Here is a 16,430-nt window from a genome sequence, read left to right as displayed (position 1 = left end):
TCCTTTACCTCTCCTTGGTTCTCCAATCACCCACTGGCCCCTGGTTCACCATTCTCCCTCTCCTCTGTATAACAGGCTCCTCTCTCCTCTCCACGTTTGGTCCTGATGCAGACTTTCAACTCAAAACACCAACAATTCTTCTCCCCACATGAATTGTGTTTGACCTGCTAACTTCCTCCAGCAGATTGTTTGTTGCCTTAACTGCTTTCTGTGCTTGCAGAGTAACTTAGAATGATTCATGAATAAAGACAATATGGTCACACTTAACATCGACATCTTTCAAACTCTCACTATTTTAACAAAGAGAATGATTTCACATTTTCTTTCCTAGAGTGAGGTCATGGTAGATGGAATAATTTGTTTCACCGATCAAATCTCTTGAAGCATCTTCTTCACACTTGCACAACCATCAAGCTGCTGGGTCCCTACCCTGATCCTATAGTCACCCAATGGTCATAACCTTACAATCTGGAAAATAACACATTTATTCTTAAGCCAATCCTCAAACCATGCCAGTCTGTTATCTTTCATATCATGTGATCTATTTATCTTTGTTTGATGGTCTTGGGTTCAAATTCCAAATTCCAAACACCATATAATCAGATTATTGTTCTGCTAGTTATAACATCAAAAAAGAGGATTTCTCAAATGTGCTTTGCTCTTCATAAATTTACAGTATGTTAACTCTGTAGCCTTGGAATCTGACGGAGTCATTCTCGAATCTTAAAAAAAAAAAGGAAGATGACATTTAGTCATCTAGTCATGATTTTCATACCTGCCACCTTTAAAACCTTGGAAGGCAGTTCATTAGGTTGTGGAAATTTATCACCATTTAGTCCCTCAAACTTCTCCAGATCATTTTTTAAACTAATGGTAATTTTGTTTTGGGGTTCCCCATTTAATCTTGACCTGCACTATTTCATTGTTTCTTGGAATTTTATATTATCTTCTGTCATGAAGGTGTATTTAATTTCATTTCCACTTCCTTATTCCCCTGTGTGTGTATTTTCAGCTCCCTTGGTCAGTAGGGATCCACATTAACTTCTGCTAATCTTCCTTATTTGTATACCTGGAGAGACAGATCAGGGCCTACTTGTGTGAAGACATATTTGTGTGGCAGGCAAGCCCTTTCAAGAATTCATAAATCCAGAACAGACGTTTCTCCTCTGCTGTTCACTCTTAATATCAGTAAAGTAGTTCCCCCTTAAACGTTCTTGCTTCGTAGTAAATGGGACCAAAATGGAGAATAACTACAACTACAGTTAAGTTTAGCATTTTGCCAAGAATAGGTAACTTTTTAAATCTATCTCTGCCACTCCCCCTCCACTGTTCAAGAATGTGTATGATGAAAATGTGATTAGCACTCACTGATTTGCATTAGCTTGCCGTCTTTTCAATAGGAGATTTTACCATAGAAAAATTGTGCAAAGCAGTCTCTTACGAAATCTTGGCAAATTTTTAACTTCTAAACCTGCTCCACCAGCTGAGATATTTGTTGGAAGTAATTGATCGAATGTAAATGTCCATGTTTTGGCATTATTGTCATCTTTAATATGACTATTCTGCTTATGGTGATAAAAATATGATGCTGATTTATTAAGAATCTAATGATAAATTCTTATTTCATTAAAGTATTTGTTGACGCATTACAAACATATGCATTCAAATTCTTCCTAATCCAGCCAGCATCCTGGTACATCTTTGAATCTCTCTAAAGCTTCCACATCCTTCCTATAATGTAAACTGAACACAGTGCTTTGTGTGGTCTAATAAGAGTTTTATAGAGCTGCAACATTATCTTGCGGCTCTGGAACTCAATCCCCCGACTAACGAAGGCGATCACACCATACGTCTTCTTGACCACCCTATCGACTTGCATGGCAACTACAGGAGATCTGTAGACTTGGACACCTCTGTTCCTGCATACTGCTAAGTAGTCTTGGAGGACACAACTCTATAGTTTCCTGACAGTGGTGTTGCAGGTAGATAATATGATAAAGAAGGGATATGACATACTTGTTCATTGGTCAGGGTGTCTGAGTACAAGTCAAGAGGTCGTGTTGCAGCTATATCAGGCCACATTTGCAGTACGGCGTGGAGGTCTGGTTACTGCTTCACAGGAAGGATTTGGAAGCTTTGAAGACCGTGCAGAAGAGGTTCACCAGGATGTCGCTTAGATTAAAGAATATTAGCTGCAAGCAGAGGTTGGGTAAACTTGGATTGTTTTCCCTGGAGTTTTACAGGCTGAAAGAGTGACCCAGTAAAGTATTTAAGATAGTGAGAGGTATAGAGGGGGCAGATAGTCAGTCTTCTTCCCAGAGTGGAAAATTCAGAAAGGAGACTTAAACAGGTACACAGGATAGGAAAGGTTTAGAGGGATATTGGGCAAATGGAACTAGTTGAGGTGGGCATCTTGGTCAGCGTGGTTGAGTTCAAAAAGGAGCCCGCTTCTATGCTGTACTACTGTCAGATATTACGGGTATAGCTTTGAGGTGACAGGAGGAATGTTTAAAGGAGATTTACAAGACAAATTTTCTTACCCCCGCCCCGCCGAATGCAGGCACTGGGAACACACTGCTAGGGAAGAGGTGGAAGCAGATACAATAGCAACATTTAAGAGACATTTAGATAGTCACTGAACAGGCAGGAAATGAAGGGGTATAGACAATGTGTAGATAGATGTGTACTTTTCATTGGCATTGTGGTTGGCACAGACATTATACGCCAAAGGGCAGTTTCTGTGCTGTACTTTTCTCTGTCCTAAATAAGCAACCAAAGACTGAAAGGCCATCTTCCTTACGTGCACGGCCATTTGACAGTCACCGATTTGATTAGGCAGTTTACAGTGAAGGAATCCTTTGGAGGCAGTGATCATAATATGATATAATTCACTCTGCAGTTTGAGAGGGAGAAACTAAAATCAGATGTGTTGGTATTGGTAGTAAAGGTAACTACAGATGCATGAGAGAGGAGCTGGCCAAAGTTGATTGGAAGGCGACTCTAGCAGAAGTGACAGTGGAACGGCAGTGGTGGGAATTTCTGGCAGTGATTTGCAAGATGTGGGATGATTTCATCCAAAAGAAGCAGCATTCTAAAGGGAGAATGAGACAACTGGGCCGCTGGAAAATAATACTGAAGAAGTGGTAATAGGGAATAAAGAAGTGGCAAGTAAACTGAATAAGTATTTGTGTCAGCTATCACAGTGAAAGACACCAGCAATGTGTCAGAAATTTGAGAGAGTCAAGGGGCAGAAGTATATTGCATTACTATTACTAAAGCAAAGGTGCTTGTGAAGCTTAAAGGCCTGATGGTGGATAAGACACCTGGACTAGATAGACTACACCCAGGGCTTTGAAGGAGGTAGTTGAAGAAGTTGTGGAGGCATTAGTGGTGACATTTCTAGAATCAGTAAAGTCAGAAATCGTTCCAGAGGACTGGAAAATCACAAATGTCACTCCACTCTTTAAGAAGTGATATAGGCAAAGGACAGGAAATTGTAGGTTAGTAATATTGTAGAGTTCAATCCCCCTTCCTGGAGAGGCCACCACATAAAATATATTTAAGACACAGATCTTTGTATAGTAGAGGAATTAAGGGTTATGGGAAGAAGATGGATAAGTAGAGCTGAGTTTACAGCTAGATCAGCCACAACTTTAAAGAACTGTAGAACAAGTTTGATGGACCACATGGCCCACTTCCATTTCTTACGTTCTTATTAAGGATGAGATTTTGGGGTACTTGGAAGCACATGATAAAATAGGCCAAAGTCAGCATGATTTCCCTCAGGAGAGATCTTGCCTGACAAATCTATTAGATTTTTTTTGAGGAAGTAACAAGCATGGTAGCTAAAGGAGAATTCATGGATGTTATTTACTTGGATTTTCAAAAGGCCTTTGATAAGTTGCTGCATATGAAGCTGCTTAACAAGATAGGAGCCCATGGTATGGATAAAAGGTTTAATGTATGAAAGCATTTGATGGTTCTGGACCTGTATTCACTGGAGTTCAGCAGGGTGAGGGGAGTTCTCATTGAAGCCTACTGAATATTGAAAGGCCTAGATAGAATGGACATGGATATTTCCAGCATTGAGAGAGTCTAGCACCAGAAGACAGCCTCAAAAATAGGATGTCCTTTTAGAACAGATGAGGATGAATTTCTTTAGCCAGAAGGTGGTGAATCTATGGAATTCATTACCACAGACAGTATGGAGGCAATTTATTGGAAATGTTTAAAGCAAGAGGTTGATAGTTCCTTTATTAGTAATGGTGTCAAAAGTGATGGGGAGAAGGCTGGAGAATGGGGTTGAGAGCAGAAAATAAATCAGCTGTGAATGAATAGCAGAGCAGACTGGAAAGGCCAAATGGCCTAATACTGCTTCTATGTCATACTGTCGTTTAGAGTAAGATGAGTATAGGTAGTCCGTGGTTGTACTGTGAAATGTGTAATCCATTTCTCTTTCTGATCCACTTTGCTGGTCTCTTTAGGTGGCATACACATTTGATGCTGGCCCCAATGCAGTCATTTACACACTGGAACAACATGTGGATGAATTTGTGGAAGTTGTTAAACATTATTTTCCTCCAGAAGAAAATGGTGACCAGTGAGTTTTACAGTGTTCTTAATGTGTTTGCTTTTTATTCGGTACAGTTTTCTACTACTGCAGAGTCATTGCAATTTGTTGTCTGATATCTAATGAAGGAAATATTCATAACTTTGATATCTTCATTTTGGCAAGGAGCTTAGCCTATGTTTGGCTAGAAGAAAAATGATCCTGGCTTGGCATTTTCACCACTTTAGTGTGACTTCCAGAAGGTTCCTTCCTCAAATAATAAATTTTAATTTTGTTCTTACAGATGGGGTATTTAGTTGCCATGTGTACAAGTTACACTGGATTTACTATAATTAGTATCTTAGTAATTTTGTGCTGCATTGGAGGAAATTGAGGTTGCATATGGAGGTAAAGATTGCTATTGAAAATCACAAGTCAGTTAATCTTAGTCAGCTAAATTATATTTATCTTAAAAGAACTTTAAAAGGTTGCTCAATTGCAGATGGATAATTCTTAATATTTCAATGGTTTCATTTAATATCAGAGAATGTATACAATGTACAACCTGAAATTCTCATTCTCTGCAGACATCCTCAAAACAGAAGAAAAACCCCAAAGAATGAACTACAGGGAAAAAAAAACTTAAGAAGCCCCCTGTCCTTCTCACACGCGCAAGCAGCGTCAACCCTCCCCATTCTAGCATAAAGCACCAGCATTCTTATCACCCACCATGTACTGTGGTCTACAGTACATCAAAAACTAATTGTTCATTCCAACATTTTGACATCCGCAGGCTCTCTCTCATACTAACAAGGTAGAGGCAGCTATCACCCTTCGAAAACGAGAGGGAAGGCAAACAGTCAATCACAGTCTGAAGCGTTGCTTTTATTTCGAGTTCCCCAACTCGAGAACCGGCAGCAAAAATCTCATTCCCCAATGAAAGAGTGCGATCCATCACAGTGCAGCGGCCTCTGACAGCTGCTTTTGTTGTTTAGATGGTCCAGTTCCTGCGACGTTTCAGTTCACAAAAAAATTGTGTCCACAGGGCTGTGCAAGGCTACACCCTAAAGATGCCCAATTTTAGGCCATACCTGGACATATTGAAAACATGGCCGATTGACGAGCTCCAAGAACGGGAACACACTGCCGTGCAGAACCACGATTTGAGTGCCACTGAAGATCAAAGACTCCGTCAGGACCCCAGCCATCCTGAAAAGGAAAATAGAGACATTAGAAGAGGAAGAATTTAACTGTTTCACTGATGGGCTGGGGGGAAGTCACCCTCTGGCACCATTCTATTTGATTTGTTATTTGGCACATTGCCCAATTTAGTTTTACCTTGCCCAAAAAACTGGTCAGTATATAAATGGGGTTTTGTAACTATTCAGTTTCCTAACATATATACAATTGTTTGTTTATTAAAAGTGATAATCTGAAAAGTAATATCTGTCCAGATGACTTCCTCTCTTTGCAAGATCCCTTTCTCAAATGAAAACTATTTTGGGAAAAGACATTTTGTGGAAATATCACCAGAAACCTTTCACAATATTTACTGTTCGCATGATTGAGAGCTGCCCACTATACATAGCAGGGACAAAAGGTGCCCTGACTACAAGGTTTGAAAAGCTTGCAAAGCCTGACACTTACATCCTTGCCAGCACTTCATGGATGGAAGTTGAGTAGGTGAACGAGTAGCTGGACTGGTTACACCACATGGAATTGCGCACTGGAAAATAGCAAAGCAAACAGCAAGGAGCACAATATGGCAGTCAGGTACTGGCTTACAATGGTGAATGCTAGAAGGGGGATGCAATTGAGGGTATGAGTGGGATGAGAGAGAGGGAGAAATGTCAGATTTGCTGTCTGTCTCCCTATGCAAAGGAACAAATTGCACAGTGTGGAATTAGAGGTTATGACGCTCAGTCTGTACTGATCCTCAACAACCCGTTCGTACTAATCCTATATTTCTGTTTGGCCGTTGGGAGTTATTTAAAAATAAATGTGATGACTGAATCTGTCGTATTCTCATCCATCAAATCCATAACATGCAATGAGCAAAGTGTAAGCGCTTCACTCAGGAAATTGTTCATGTTCCTGGATGGGGGGAGATGGTGGGAAGGAAAGACGTAAAATATAAGGATTCCACCTCAAGTGTTCTTTAAAATTGTGTTATGAAAACTTCTGCGTTTGGATGAGAGGCAGGTTGGTGGATTATTGATGTCTGAACAGAAGGATGCTTCTGTCAATGAGTGCTTCTCTGGTGTTGGCCTGGTAGTGTAGCAGATAGTGTGATGCTATTACAACTCGGAGCCTTGGAGTGTAGAGTTCAATCCCATCATCCTCTATAAGGAGTCCCTACATCCTCCCTGGGTGCCCCAGTTTCCTCCCGCAGTCCAGAGATGTACTGGGTAGGTTAATTGGTGGATTGTCCTGTGTTTAGGTTGGGGTTAATCAGGGTTGTGGGATTGCTGGGATGGCATGGCTCGAAGAGCTGGTGGGGCCTATTCCACACTGTATTGCTAAATACCGTAAATATCAACCAATGTGTTTTTGCTCAGTCTCCAATTTGGAACCTGAAAGCACTGTTAGGAGTCACGGTTGACACTGTGGAACACTTGTGTTGTTATTTCAAAATAAAAAGTAGACCTAAAGCTACTGTATATTTTAATCCATGGGCGTGCTTTAATCCATGGGCGTGCATCACAAAAAAAGGCATTTCGTTTTGCACTGTGATTTACTTTGAAAATAAAAACCAAATTCTGGAAATACTGAAAGTCAGACAATATCTGTGGAGCAACAATTATTTGGTGACCCTTTTGAGAATTGTGGATTGCAAAGATTTGATAAATTCGTAGAAAGGCTTAACTGTTATCTCAGAATTCTTGTATTCATTATCCAAATTCCTTGTGGTCTGGATACTTCTTCCTTGACAGAAGCATCCAATTACTCCTTTACCTACTTGACATCAAGCTGGCAAGGATAGGGTAGTTGATCTTAAATGAAGTATCCTAGAAATGTTGGCAAAGATTCTTGACTTGACATATTCAATCACAACCTGTGATTCACTTTCTTGGGATTTTAATTTCATGCATATGGCTTTGAAAAATGAAAATAGTTTTAAAATGTGAGGAGATGGGAAGCAGAATTATAAAGGAATAGTATTTTGTCTTTTTACATTTCTTGTATCATATTTTCCAGGTTCCTGAAAGGTTTGCCAGTAAAATCAGTTGCCCTTCCTGAGCCACTGAAGTCCAGCATCCACATGGATCCAATTAAGGGTGGCGTTCGATACATCATTAATACTCAGGTAACTGCTGAGAGCAATATCTTGTAAAGTTTCTGTTCTCCTGCTTTTCCTCTTGGTTTCAGATTTTGTTTGCTCAGTAATGCTTAATTCAGGCTTTTCTCTACATAACATGGGCTTCGTCTTGTCTTGATGGTCTATGGCCTCCTCTACTGCGCTGAAGAGGCCACTTTCAGGATGGAGGAGCAACACGTCATATTCTGTTTGGGTAGTCTCCAACCTGGTGGCACATACATTAATATCTCTAACCTGGTAATTTCTCTCTTCCCCCCCATTCTGCTTGCCCTTCACCTCCCTTTGGTGCCACTCTTCCCCTTTCTCCCATGGTCCACTCTCCAATCAGATTCCATCTTCTTCAGCCCCTTACCTTATCCACCTATCATCTCCCAGCTCCTCACTTCATCCCACCCACCTTCCCCCTCAACTGACTTCACCGATCACCAGCTGGCTTGTAATCCTTCCCCTCTCCCCACCTTCTTACTCTTGACTTCTTCCCCTTTCTTTCCAGTGCTGATGAAGTGTCTCGACCCAAAACGTCAACTGGTTATTCATTTCCATCAGAGCTGCCTGGCCTGCTGAGTTCCTCCAGCATTTTGTGTATTGGTCTGAATTTCCAGCTTCTGCAGAATCTCTTGTGTTTACTCTGTGATAATGTCATTTTTGTAGCTTATATTAATAGTTACTATCCAAAATGTAAAAGGCATGATGTGTAAGGAAGAAAACTCCACGTAAGAATACATCAATAGACTGGCTAGATAGACAAAAGAAGTAGCAAATAGGAGGCAGTGCAGAGTGTGTGAGTTAATGTATTTGAGGAATACACAATGCAAGGCCTGGACGTTTTACAATAAATGGTAGGATACTGCACACAACAGATAATCAGAGGGGGATTGGGTCTACAGACCTCTGTAAGAAGGGCAGTGTTGTTTAAAAGAGATTGGTATAATTTATAGGTCAAGCAATAGATTAAAAGAGCAGAAGAAAACCAGCTGGAGAACTATATGGTTCTGTTCATTTCATTATCAGAAAAAAGATGTAGCATTAAAAATGGTGCAGATGAGATCTACAATGATGATGTCTAAGGAGAGATTGATTGGGCTGCAGTTTTTATAGGACCAAAATAAGATCATGGGAAATTTATATGAATTTGGTAAAATCTGAGATGTAATCAGAATAAAGAGGAAAATATCAAAACATTGAGACACAAATTTAAGATAATTGGTGCTGGGATAGTAAAGAGGTTGAAGAAAAATATTTTGACTGGATAGGGTGGGATTCTGGAACTCAATCCAGTGAACACAAATTATGAATATGGTTTAACTTGGATAAATGCTTAACTTGTCTTCTATAAGGCTAAGAACTAAGAGCTTGCAATTAGGAATTGCATAAGTAATAAAATAGAATCCCCTGCTGCATTCTTTTGCTTTTTTCCACTTGCAATGCAGTTACCTTAATTTTTCCACATAATTTGGATTTGATATCTTCTCTTGCCATGTCAAATATGTTTTGCATTTTGTCCCAGCCTAATACCCTCCTAGTAAGAATGCTAAAACTGCACAAATTCAAGGTAATCTTTTTTATGCAGCTGCAGAGATGGTAGATGCATTGGGTATAATCTAAATTCTTTGGATTCTAAAGAGATCCTAGGAGAAAACCCAGCTATTGCACCGCTATTGAACTGAAAGCAGGAAACTATCAATCAGTTATCCTAAAGTGTCACGGGGGGTGGGGAATGCTAAAATCTGTTGAGTAAGAAATAAACATTTAGAAAATCATAGGATGATCAATCAGACTGAACTTCATCTTACAAAAAAGTAAACTTGCTGGAGTCCTATCAGGATGCAACAAGTAAGGTGGATACATCAAAACGTGTGCTGTTGTGTATTTGGGTGACCTAAAGGTCATGTAGGCTACTGCATAGGGTAAGAAAGCACAGGGGTGGGTTAATTTATTGGTGTGGATAGGGGAGTGTTTGATAAACAGAAAATAAAGCAGCAATAAATGCCTCATTTTTAGATTGCAATCAGTAACTAGCCTGATGCCCCAGGAATGTGTTCTGGACATTAATCTATATTAATCATGTGATTAAAGTGGAGGGGCATACTTTGCCAAAATTGATGATGATACAAAGCTGTGGTTTAAGAAGTTGAGAAACACGCAGTCTGTAAAAGGATATAAATTGGGGGACAATGTTGGCAAACGGTGTATAATGGTTACAGTTTTGGAAGGACGAATGAAAGAGTATGTTATTTAAGTAGTGATACCATAAAATGTTTTCAATAGAAAGGGATCAGGAGTCCTTGTACATGAAATACAGCATTTAGTTAGGAAGGCTGATGGAATATTTGTCTTTACTGCAAGCTATATGGAACATAAACAGGCAAGTTTTGAGGTGACTGCAGTATCCAGGATTAAGGACCCCTACCACCAAGGACTCTAAACATAATGCAATAAATAAGATGAAGGAAGGAAAGGCACCAGGTCCTGATAAATTAGTAATAGAACAAATTATTGCCCTTGAAGATTATGGAATTGAAAAACTTACTGATTTAATCAATGACATTTATGAGACTGGAATAATACCAGAAGAGATGAAAAAATCAGTATTTATCACTCTACCTAAGAAACCTGGAGCAATAGAATGTGAATTACATAGGACCATAAGTTTAATGAGTCATATCACCAAGATACTTCTAAGAATATTGATGACAAGAGCTAAAGGTAAGATACAAGCTGAGATAGGTAAAGAACAATGTGGCTTTACGAAAGACAAAGGGACAAGAAACGCAAAATTGATGTTAAGGATACTATCAGAATGAGCTATTCAAGTGCAAAAAGATTTGTTTGTTTTATCGACTGCACAAAAGCATTTGATAAAGTGAAGCACAATAAGTTATTTGAAATATTTCAGGAAATTCTAGATCTAGATTCGAAAGACTTCCACCTAATCAGAAATCTGTACTGGGGACAAACTGCCGCTGAAAGAATAGATGGAGAAGTGAGTCAGTTTATGAAAATCAAGAGAGGCGTTAGACAAGGGTATGTTTTCTCCCCTGATTTGTTTAATGTGTACAGTGAAACAATATTACCAAAAATAAGAGACATCTTGGGAATCAAAGTTGGTGGTGAAAACATCAATAATTTCAGATCTGGGAATGACACTGTGTTAATTGCAAGTACGGAGGAGGAACTACAAAACTTAATTGATAAAGTTGTTGAAGAAAGTGCAAAAATAGGTCTATCTATCAATTGCAAAAAGACAATGTATGGTGATATCCAAAAAGGAGAATCCTAATTGCAGGCTGAGAATAAACGGGGAAGACATAAAACAAGTACAGAACTTTTGCTACTTAGGAAGCTGGGTGACATCAGATGATGATGATGACGACCACCAAGGACATGCCTTGTTCTCATTGCTACCATGAGGTACCATCAGAAAGGAGGTACAGAAGCCTGAAGGCACACACTCAATGATTCAGGAACAGCTTCTTCCCCCTGCCATCTGATTTCTGAATGGACATTGAATCCATGAATACTACCTCACTATTTTTTATTTCCTATTTTTTGCACTACCTATTTAATATAACTTTTTAATATTTATATGTACTTAATGTAATTCACATTTTTTTCTCTATTATCATGCATTGCATTGTACTGCTATTGGAAAGTTAACAAACTTCACGACATATGCCGGTGATTCTGATTCGAGAGCATTCCTTTCGTATTTAACGTGTTTGCATTAGAAGTAGTGCAGTGAAGGCTCATTAAGTTGAAATTGGGCCAATGCTCATTCGAGTGTGGAAGAATGAAAGATCTTAATGAAACATGTGAGATGGATGGAAGGAGTCTGTCTGTCATAACCAGGGTATCTAGCACCAGAGGACACCAAATTTCAGAATAAGAGTTAACTTATTTCAGACATGAGAAGGAATTTTTTTTTCTGACGTCATAAACCTTTACAATTCTCTATCCCAAAGAGCAGTGGAGGTAGAGCCATTGATAACATTCAGAGCATTATTGATGGTATTTCAATAACAAAGCAGTGGGGAGAGAGGAGAAAAGCGTGTCAAGCCCCAGATTGGATTAGCAGTGGTTTAATGATTAGCAGAGCCGGCTTAGGGAACCAATTTACCATTTATTTTCAAATATTCCGTTCCTCTTGGAATAAACTCAAATCCTGTCTGTCATTATGATTGCTTATGCCTGTAAAAGATAACAATTGTTTTAATATTTTTGTTTGGTAGAAGAACACATTTGCCATGCTTTCCATTTTAATTTGTGTTCCCACATTGAAATATCTATCTTCTTTCAGTTTCCTGCATTGAATCATATTTGCATCTGCCTGAGATTCAAACTTTTCCTTTTATGGCATGCTCTCCTTTTCTCAAACTACTTATCTAGAACATAACCAAGTGCTTTCTAGAAATTGATATGACCCATATTAGTGATTATTAATCTGAATGCATTTCTTTATTTTTTGTTTGAAATTGATGTAACATTGTATTAATTAGTTACCTACTTCATTGACTGCTAGTGAGCTTTTGGGAAAAACTCATGCCTTTCCAACTTTTATAGCCTTCATTCTACCTGGGATGTTAAACAATTTATTAACTTCAGCCCCATAGGAGCTGTCTCTGTTGAAATGTATTTGGAGTCTCTCATCTTGCTCTGAATAAGGCAATTTTTTTGTATAAAATGAAATTGGTTAGGTTGAATAAATTAAAATAGTTCTCGAGAATTTCTTTGCTGACCACACCACTGTTGTAGGCTGAATCAAAGGCGGTGACAAATCAGCATGTAGGAGGGAGATTGAAAATCTGTCTGAGTGGTGCCACAACAATAACCTCTCAGTCAATGTCAGCAAAACCACAGAGCTGGTTGACTGCAGCAGGAAGAAATCAGAGGCCCATGAGCCAGTCCTCATCACTGAGTCAGAGGAGGAGAGGATAAGTCACTTTCAATTCCCTGGCATTATCATTTCAGAAGATCTGTCCTGGGTACAAAGAAGGTACGGCAGCACCACTACTTTCTTCAAAGTTTGTTGAAGATTTGGCATGTCATCTAAAACTTTTAACAGACTTCTAAAGATGCGCAGTGGAGAGTATACTGACTGGTTGCATCATGGCCAGGTATGGAAATAGCAATGGCCTTGATTGGAAAATCCTAGAAAAAGTAGTGGATGCAACACAGTCCATCACAGGCAAAGCCCTCCCTATCACTGAGCACATCTACAAGGAGCACTGTCACAGGAAAGCATTAAGGACCCCCACCATCCAGGCCATGCTCTCTTCTAGCTGCTGCTATCAGGAGGGTGGTAAACAGGGGTTCCCAGCATGGGGTTCACATACCTCTCCGTTAATGGTAAGGTTCCATGGCATAAAAAAGGTTGGCAGCCCTGTGGTATAGAGCCTCAGGACCCACACCATCAGGTTCAGGAACAGTTAATATCCCTCGACCAACAGGCTCTCAAACCAAAGGGGTAACTCGACTTCGCTCATCCCAGCACTGAACTGTTCCCACAACAGGTGGACACACTTTCAAGGACTCAACTCGTGTTCTTGACATTTATTGCTTATTTATTACGGATTGCTATTTTGTTTGTTTTTTGTATTTGCACATTGGTTGTTTGTCATTTTTTTTTTTCATTCAGTTGTGTTTCTTTGTATTTGCTGTGAATGCCTGCAAGAAAATGTTTCTGAGTCCCATATAGTGACATATATAGTATGTACTTTGATAATAAATTTACTTTGAATACTTTTTTTTTGTCCCTCATAGGATTGGAATGGATTTCAAAGTTTTCTTATTTTGTAGGTTACCTGTACTTGATTACCTCATTTCAGGAGATCAGTCCTTGCAGATTATAATTCTATTAGAAGGGAAAAGAAATCAATAACCAAATTTGTTTGTTCAAGCCACATATTGATCTTTGTGAACTTAATATTCACTCTAGCAATTTGGATTTTCTTATCAAAGGTCGGACCAGGGCCACAGTTGATAGAAGACATCAACCAGCATCTTGTTGGAGAAGACGGACTTGCCAAGGAATAATGCCTAAAGAACCACTTTTTGCAAAAAGTGAAGTACTTGCAAGATGTTTTTGACTAATAAACATGCCCTGTACAGTATGTATAACTTGTATATCCAAATTGTATTCACAGGTTTCAGTCTGTATCAACTAAGTGCAAATTATTCTTGCATTAATCCTTGCTATATTAGCTATATGAATTTTGAGTACAGTAATGTATTAAGACCACAAATGAGTAGAAATTTGAAGTATAGTTCTCAATATATGATTCATCAATTCCCATTAGCATACCTACCCTGTTGATAGAATTTATTATTTTTATATTCATGAATCTTGGTCAACCCTTTTTTTTCCAGAAAACAAGTCTATATTGAGTACAATAATAGCTGCTTTGTTTGTTCAGTGATATCTTTGTCCAATTGACTTCAAATGAAATCCCAGCTCTTACTGTTCCAATCCCTAGTAACTTGTTTTCATTCAAATTGAGGATCTAAAACTTGTAATAAGAGTTTCATTTGGGTGTATCTTGCTGATATGCATTTATAGAAGTTTTCTTATAATTTTAACAAGTAAGGGAATCTGTTACTATTACTGCTGCCCACAGTACTTCTGCTGATTGCACATCAGTGTAATAACTGTAAACCAGACCACTGCTGAACTTTCATTGTGAAACTAAACGCAGTAGTTTTGCTCTTTAGAAAGTAACCATTTTAATTTGCTCTATTGTGCAAGCAGGATGACATTTTTCCAAAGAAAGTACAAAAATAGTTAAAAGCAGCAGAGTGAGGTGTCAGAGAAAATTTTAAAATGGCTTTAAAATTGAATCTCATGGTACTTTTGGAAGAAAAGCTGTAACTTGTGTTTGCTGTGGAGGAAAATGTTATGCATGCTTTGTGACTAAATTAGGATGTGGTTATCTATGCCTATTCTTTGTTTTTAAAGTACACTTTCTCAGGATTTTTGACACTTTGACTTAATTTATTATATTAATTCTGGTAATATACAAGGAAGTGGTTTTGTACATTTCAAAGCTTTCACTTTCCCACTCACCAGCCAACTACGTCCACCTCATCTTAAATCTTGCGATGAAAATGATGGTTAAATGAGTTCATCCCATGGTTTAGTTAATGGCTTTACACCTGAAACTGGACAAATCATTTACCTCCACTTTTTATCTTTTTTTTGTGTAAGGGGATTCATGGTGATAAGCCAACATTCTGCCATGAACTACAGAACATTGTTATAACTGTTATTGTTAGTGTGCAGAATTTCTGATTTTGTATTTCCTAGTTTGTTTCACTGATTTTAATACAGCTGTAACTGCCAAACAGTATTTAAATAAAAATGATGCAATGCAGCAACTACACTGAGAAAAAAGGGAATTTGTATGTAATTAAATATTTTTACAGATCACCCTTTTACATGATTAAACTGTTTTAGTGTAATTTTTGTTTAAGGAAGTTGCAACAACAATCTTTCTAATCTGCAGTGCATTAGAGAACCTTGCAAACACTACTTAACTAATTTTAGAGCTTTAATTTAATATCAAGTACAAACTTAGTACCAGGCAAAACCCTTTATCATATTTTTGGAAATGGTTTGAACATAGAACAATACAGTGCAAAACAGGAACAGGCCATATCCTTCCATTTTCCTCGCATTCACGTGCCTATCTAAATATTTCTTAAGTCTCCAATCTACCTTTTAGCATCACTCCAGGCACCCACCACTCTGAGTTTTGAAAAAAACTTGCCCCTCACATCTCCTTTGAAGTCACCCTCTCTCGCCTTAAATACATGCCGCCTGGTATTACACATTTCAACCCTGGGAAAAAAAGGTAGTGTCTTTCTACTCTATTTATGCTTCTCATAATCTTAAAAATTCTATCAGATCTCCCCTCAGCCTCTGCTGGTCCAGAGAAAACAACCCAAGTTTATTCAACTTCTTGTTATAGCACACACCCTCTAATCCAGTCAGCATCCTGATAAACCTCTTCTGTACCCTCTCCAGAGCCTTAAAAATTTTCCCAAAATGGGGTAATCATGTCTGTATGCAATCCTCCAGATGCAGGAGGCGGATATGTCCATACATGGCCTCCTCTACTGCCATGATGAGGCCGAACTCAGGTTGGAGGAGCAACACCTCATATACCGTCTGGGTAGTCTCCAGCCCCTTGGTATGAACATTGAGTTCTCCAACTTCCGGTAATTCCCTCCCTCTCCCTTCCCCCATCCCACTTTCCCTCTGCTTCCTCTTCCAGCTGCCTATCACCTCTCTCATGACTCTGCCGCCTTCTACTACCCATAGTGCTTTCCCCTTACATTCCTTCTTCACCTTTCCTGCCTATCCCCTCCCTGCTTCCCCTCCCCCACCCCTTGATCTTTCCTCTGATTGGTTTTTCACCTGGCACCTACCAGCCTTTCCACCCTCCCCCCACCTTCTTTGTGGGGCCCCTGCCCCCTCCTTCAGTCCTGACGAAGGGTCTCGGCCCGAAATTGACTGCTCGTTTCCACGGATGCTGCCCGACCTGCTGTGTTCCTCCAGCTTGTTTG

At 39.1% G+C, this 16,430-nt stretch overlaps 1 protein-coding gene across 1 annotated transcript in view; it reads left to right on the top strand.

The window, feature by feature from the left end:
* The window catches only part of mvda (mevalonate (diphospho) decarboxylase a), a 36,478-nt gene extending 21,203 nt beyond the window's left edge, over positions 1–15,275 (top strand). The window contains exons 9-11 of the mRNA XM_073070239.1: positions 4,485–4,600; positions 7,748–7,856; positions 13,827–15,275. Coding sequence (XP_072926340.1) covers positions 4,485–4,600; positions 7,748–7,856; positions 13,827–13,901 — 300 coding nt within the window. The 3' untranslated portion in view covers positions 13,902–15,275. The remainder of the gene's footprint in view (positions 1–4,484; positions 4,601–7,747; positions 7,857–13,826) is intronic.
* The last annotated feature ends 1,155 nt before the right edge of the window (positions 15,276–16,430 follow it).

The sequence above is a fragment of the Hemitrygon akajei genome, chromosome 17, assembly GCF_048418815.1.
Source record: "Hemitrygon akajei chromosome 17, sHemAka1.3, whole genome shotgun sequence".
Lineage (NCBI taxonomy): Eukaryota > Metazoa > Chordata > Chondrichthyes > Myliobatiformes > Dasyatidae > Hemitrygon > Hemitrygon akajei.
This window is presented reverse-complemented; position numbering and strand designations above follow the sequence as displayed.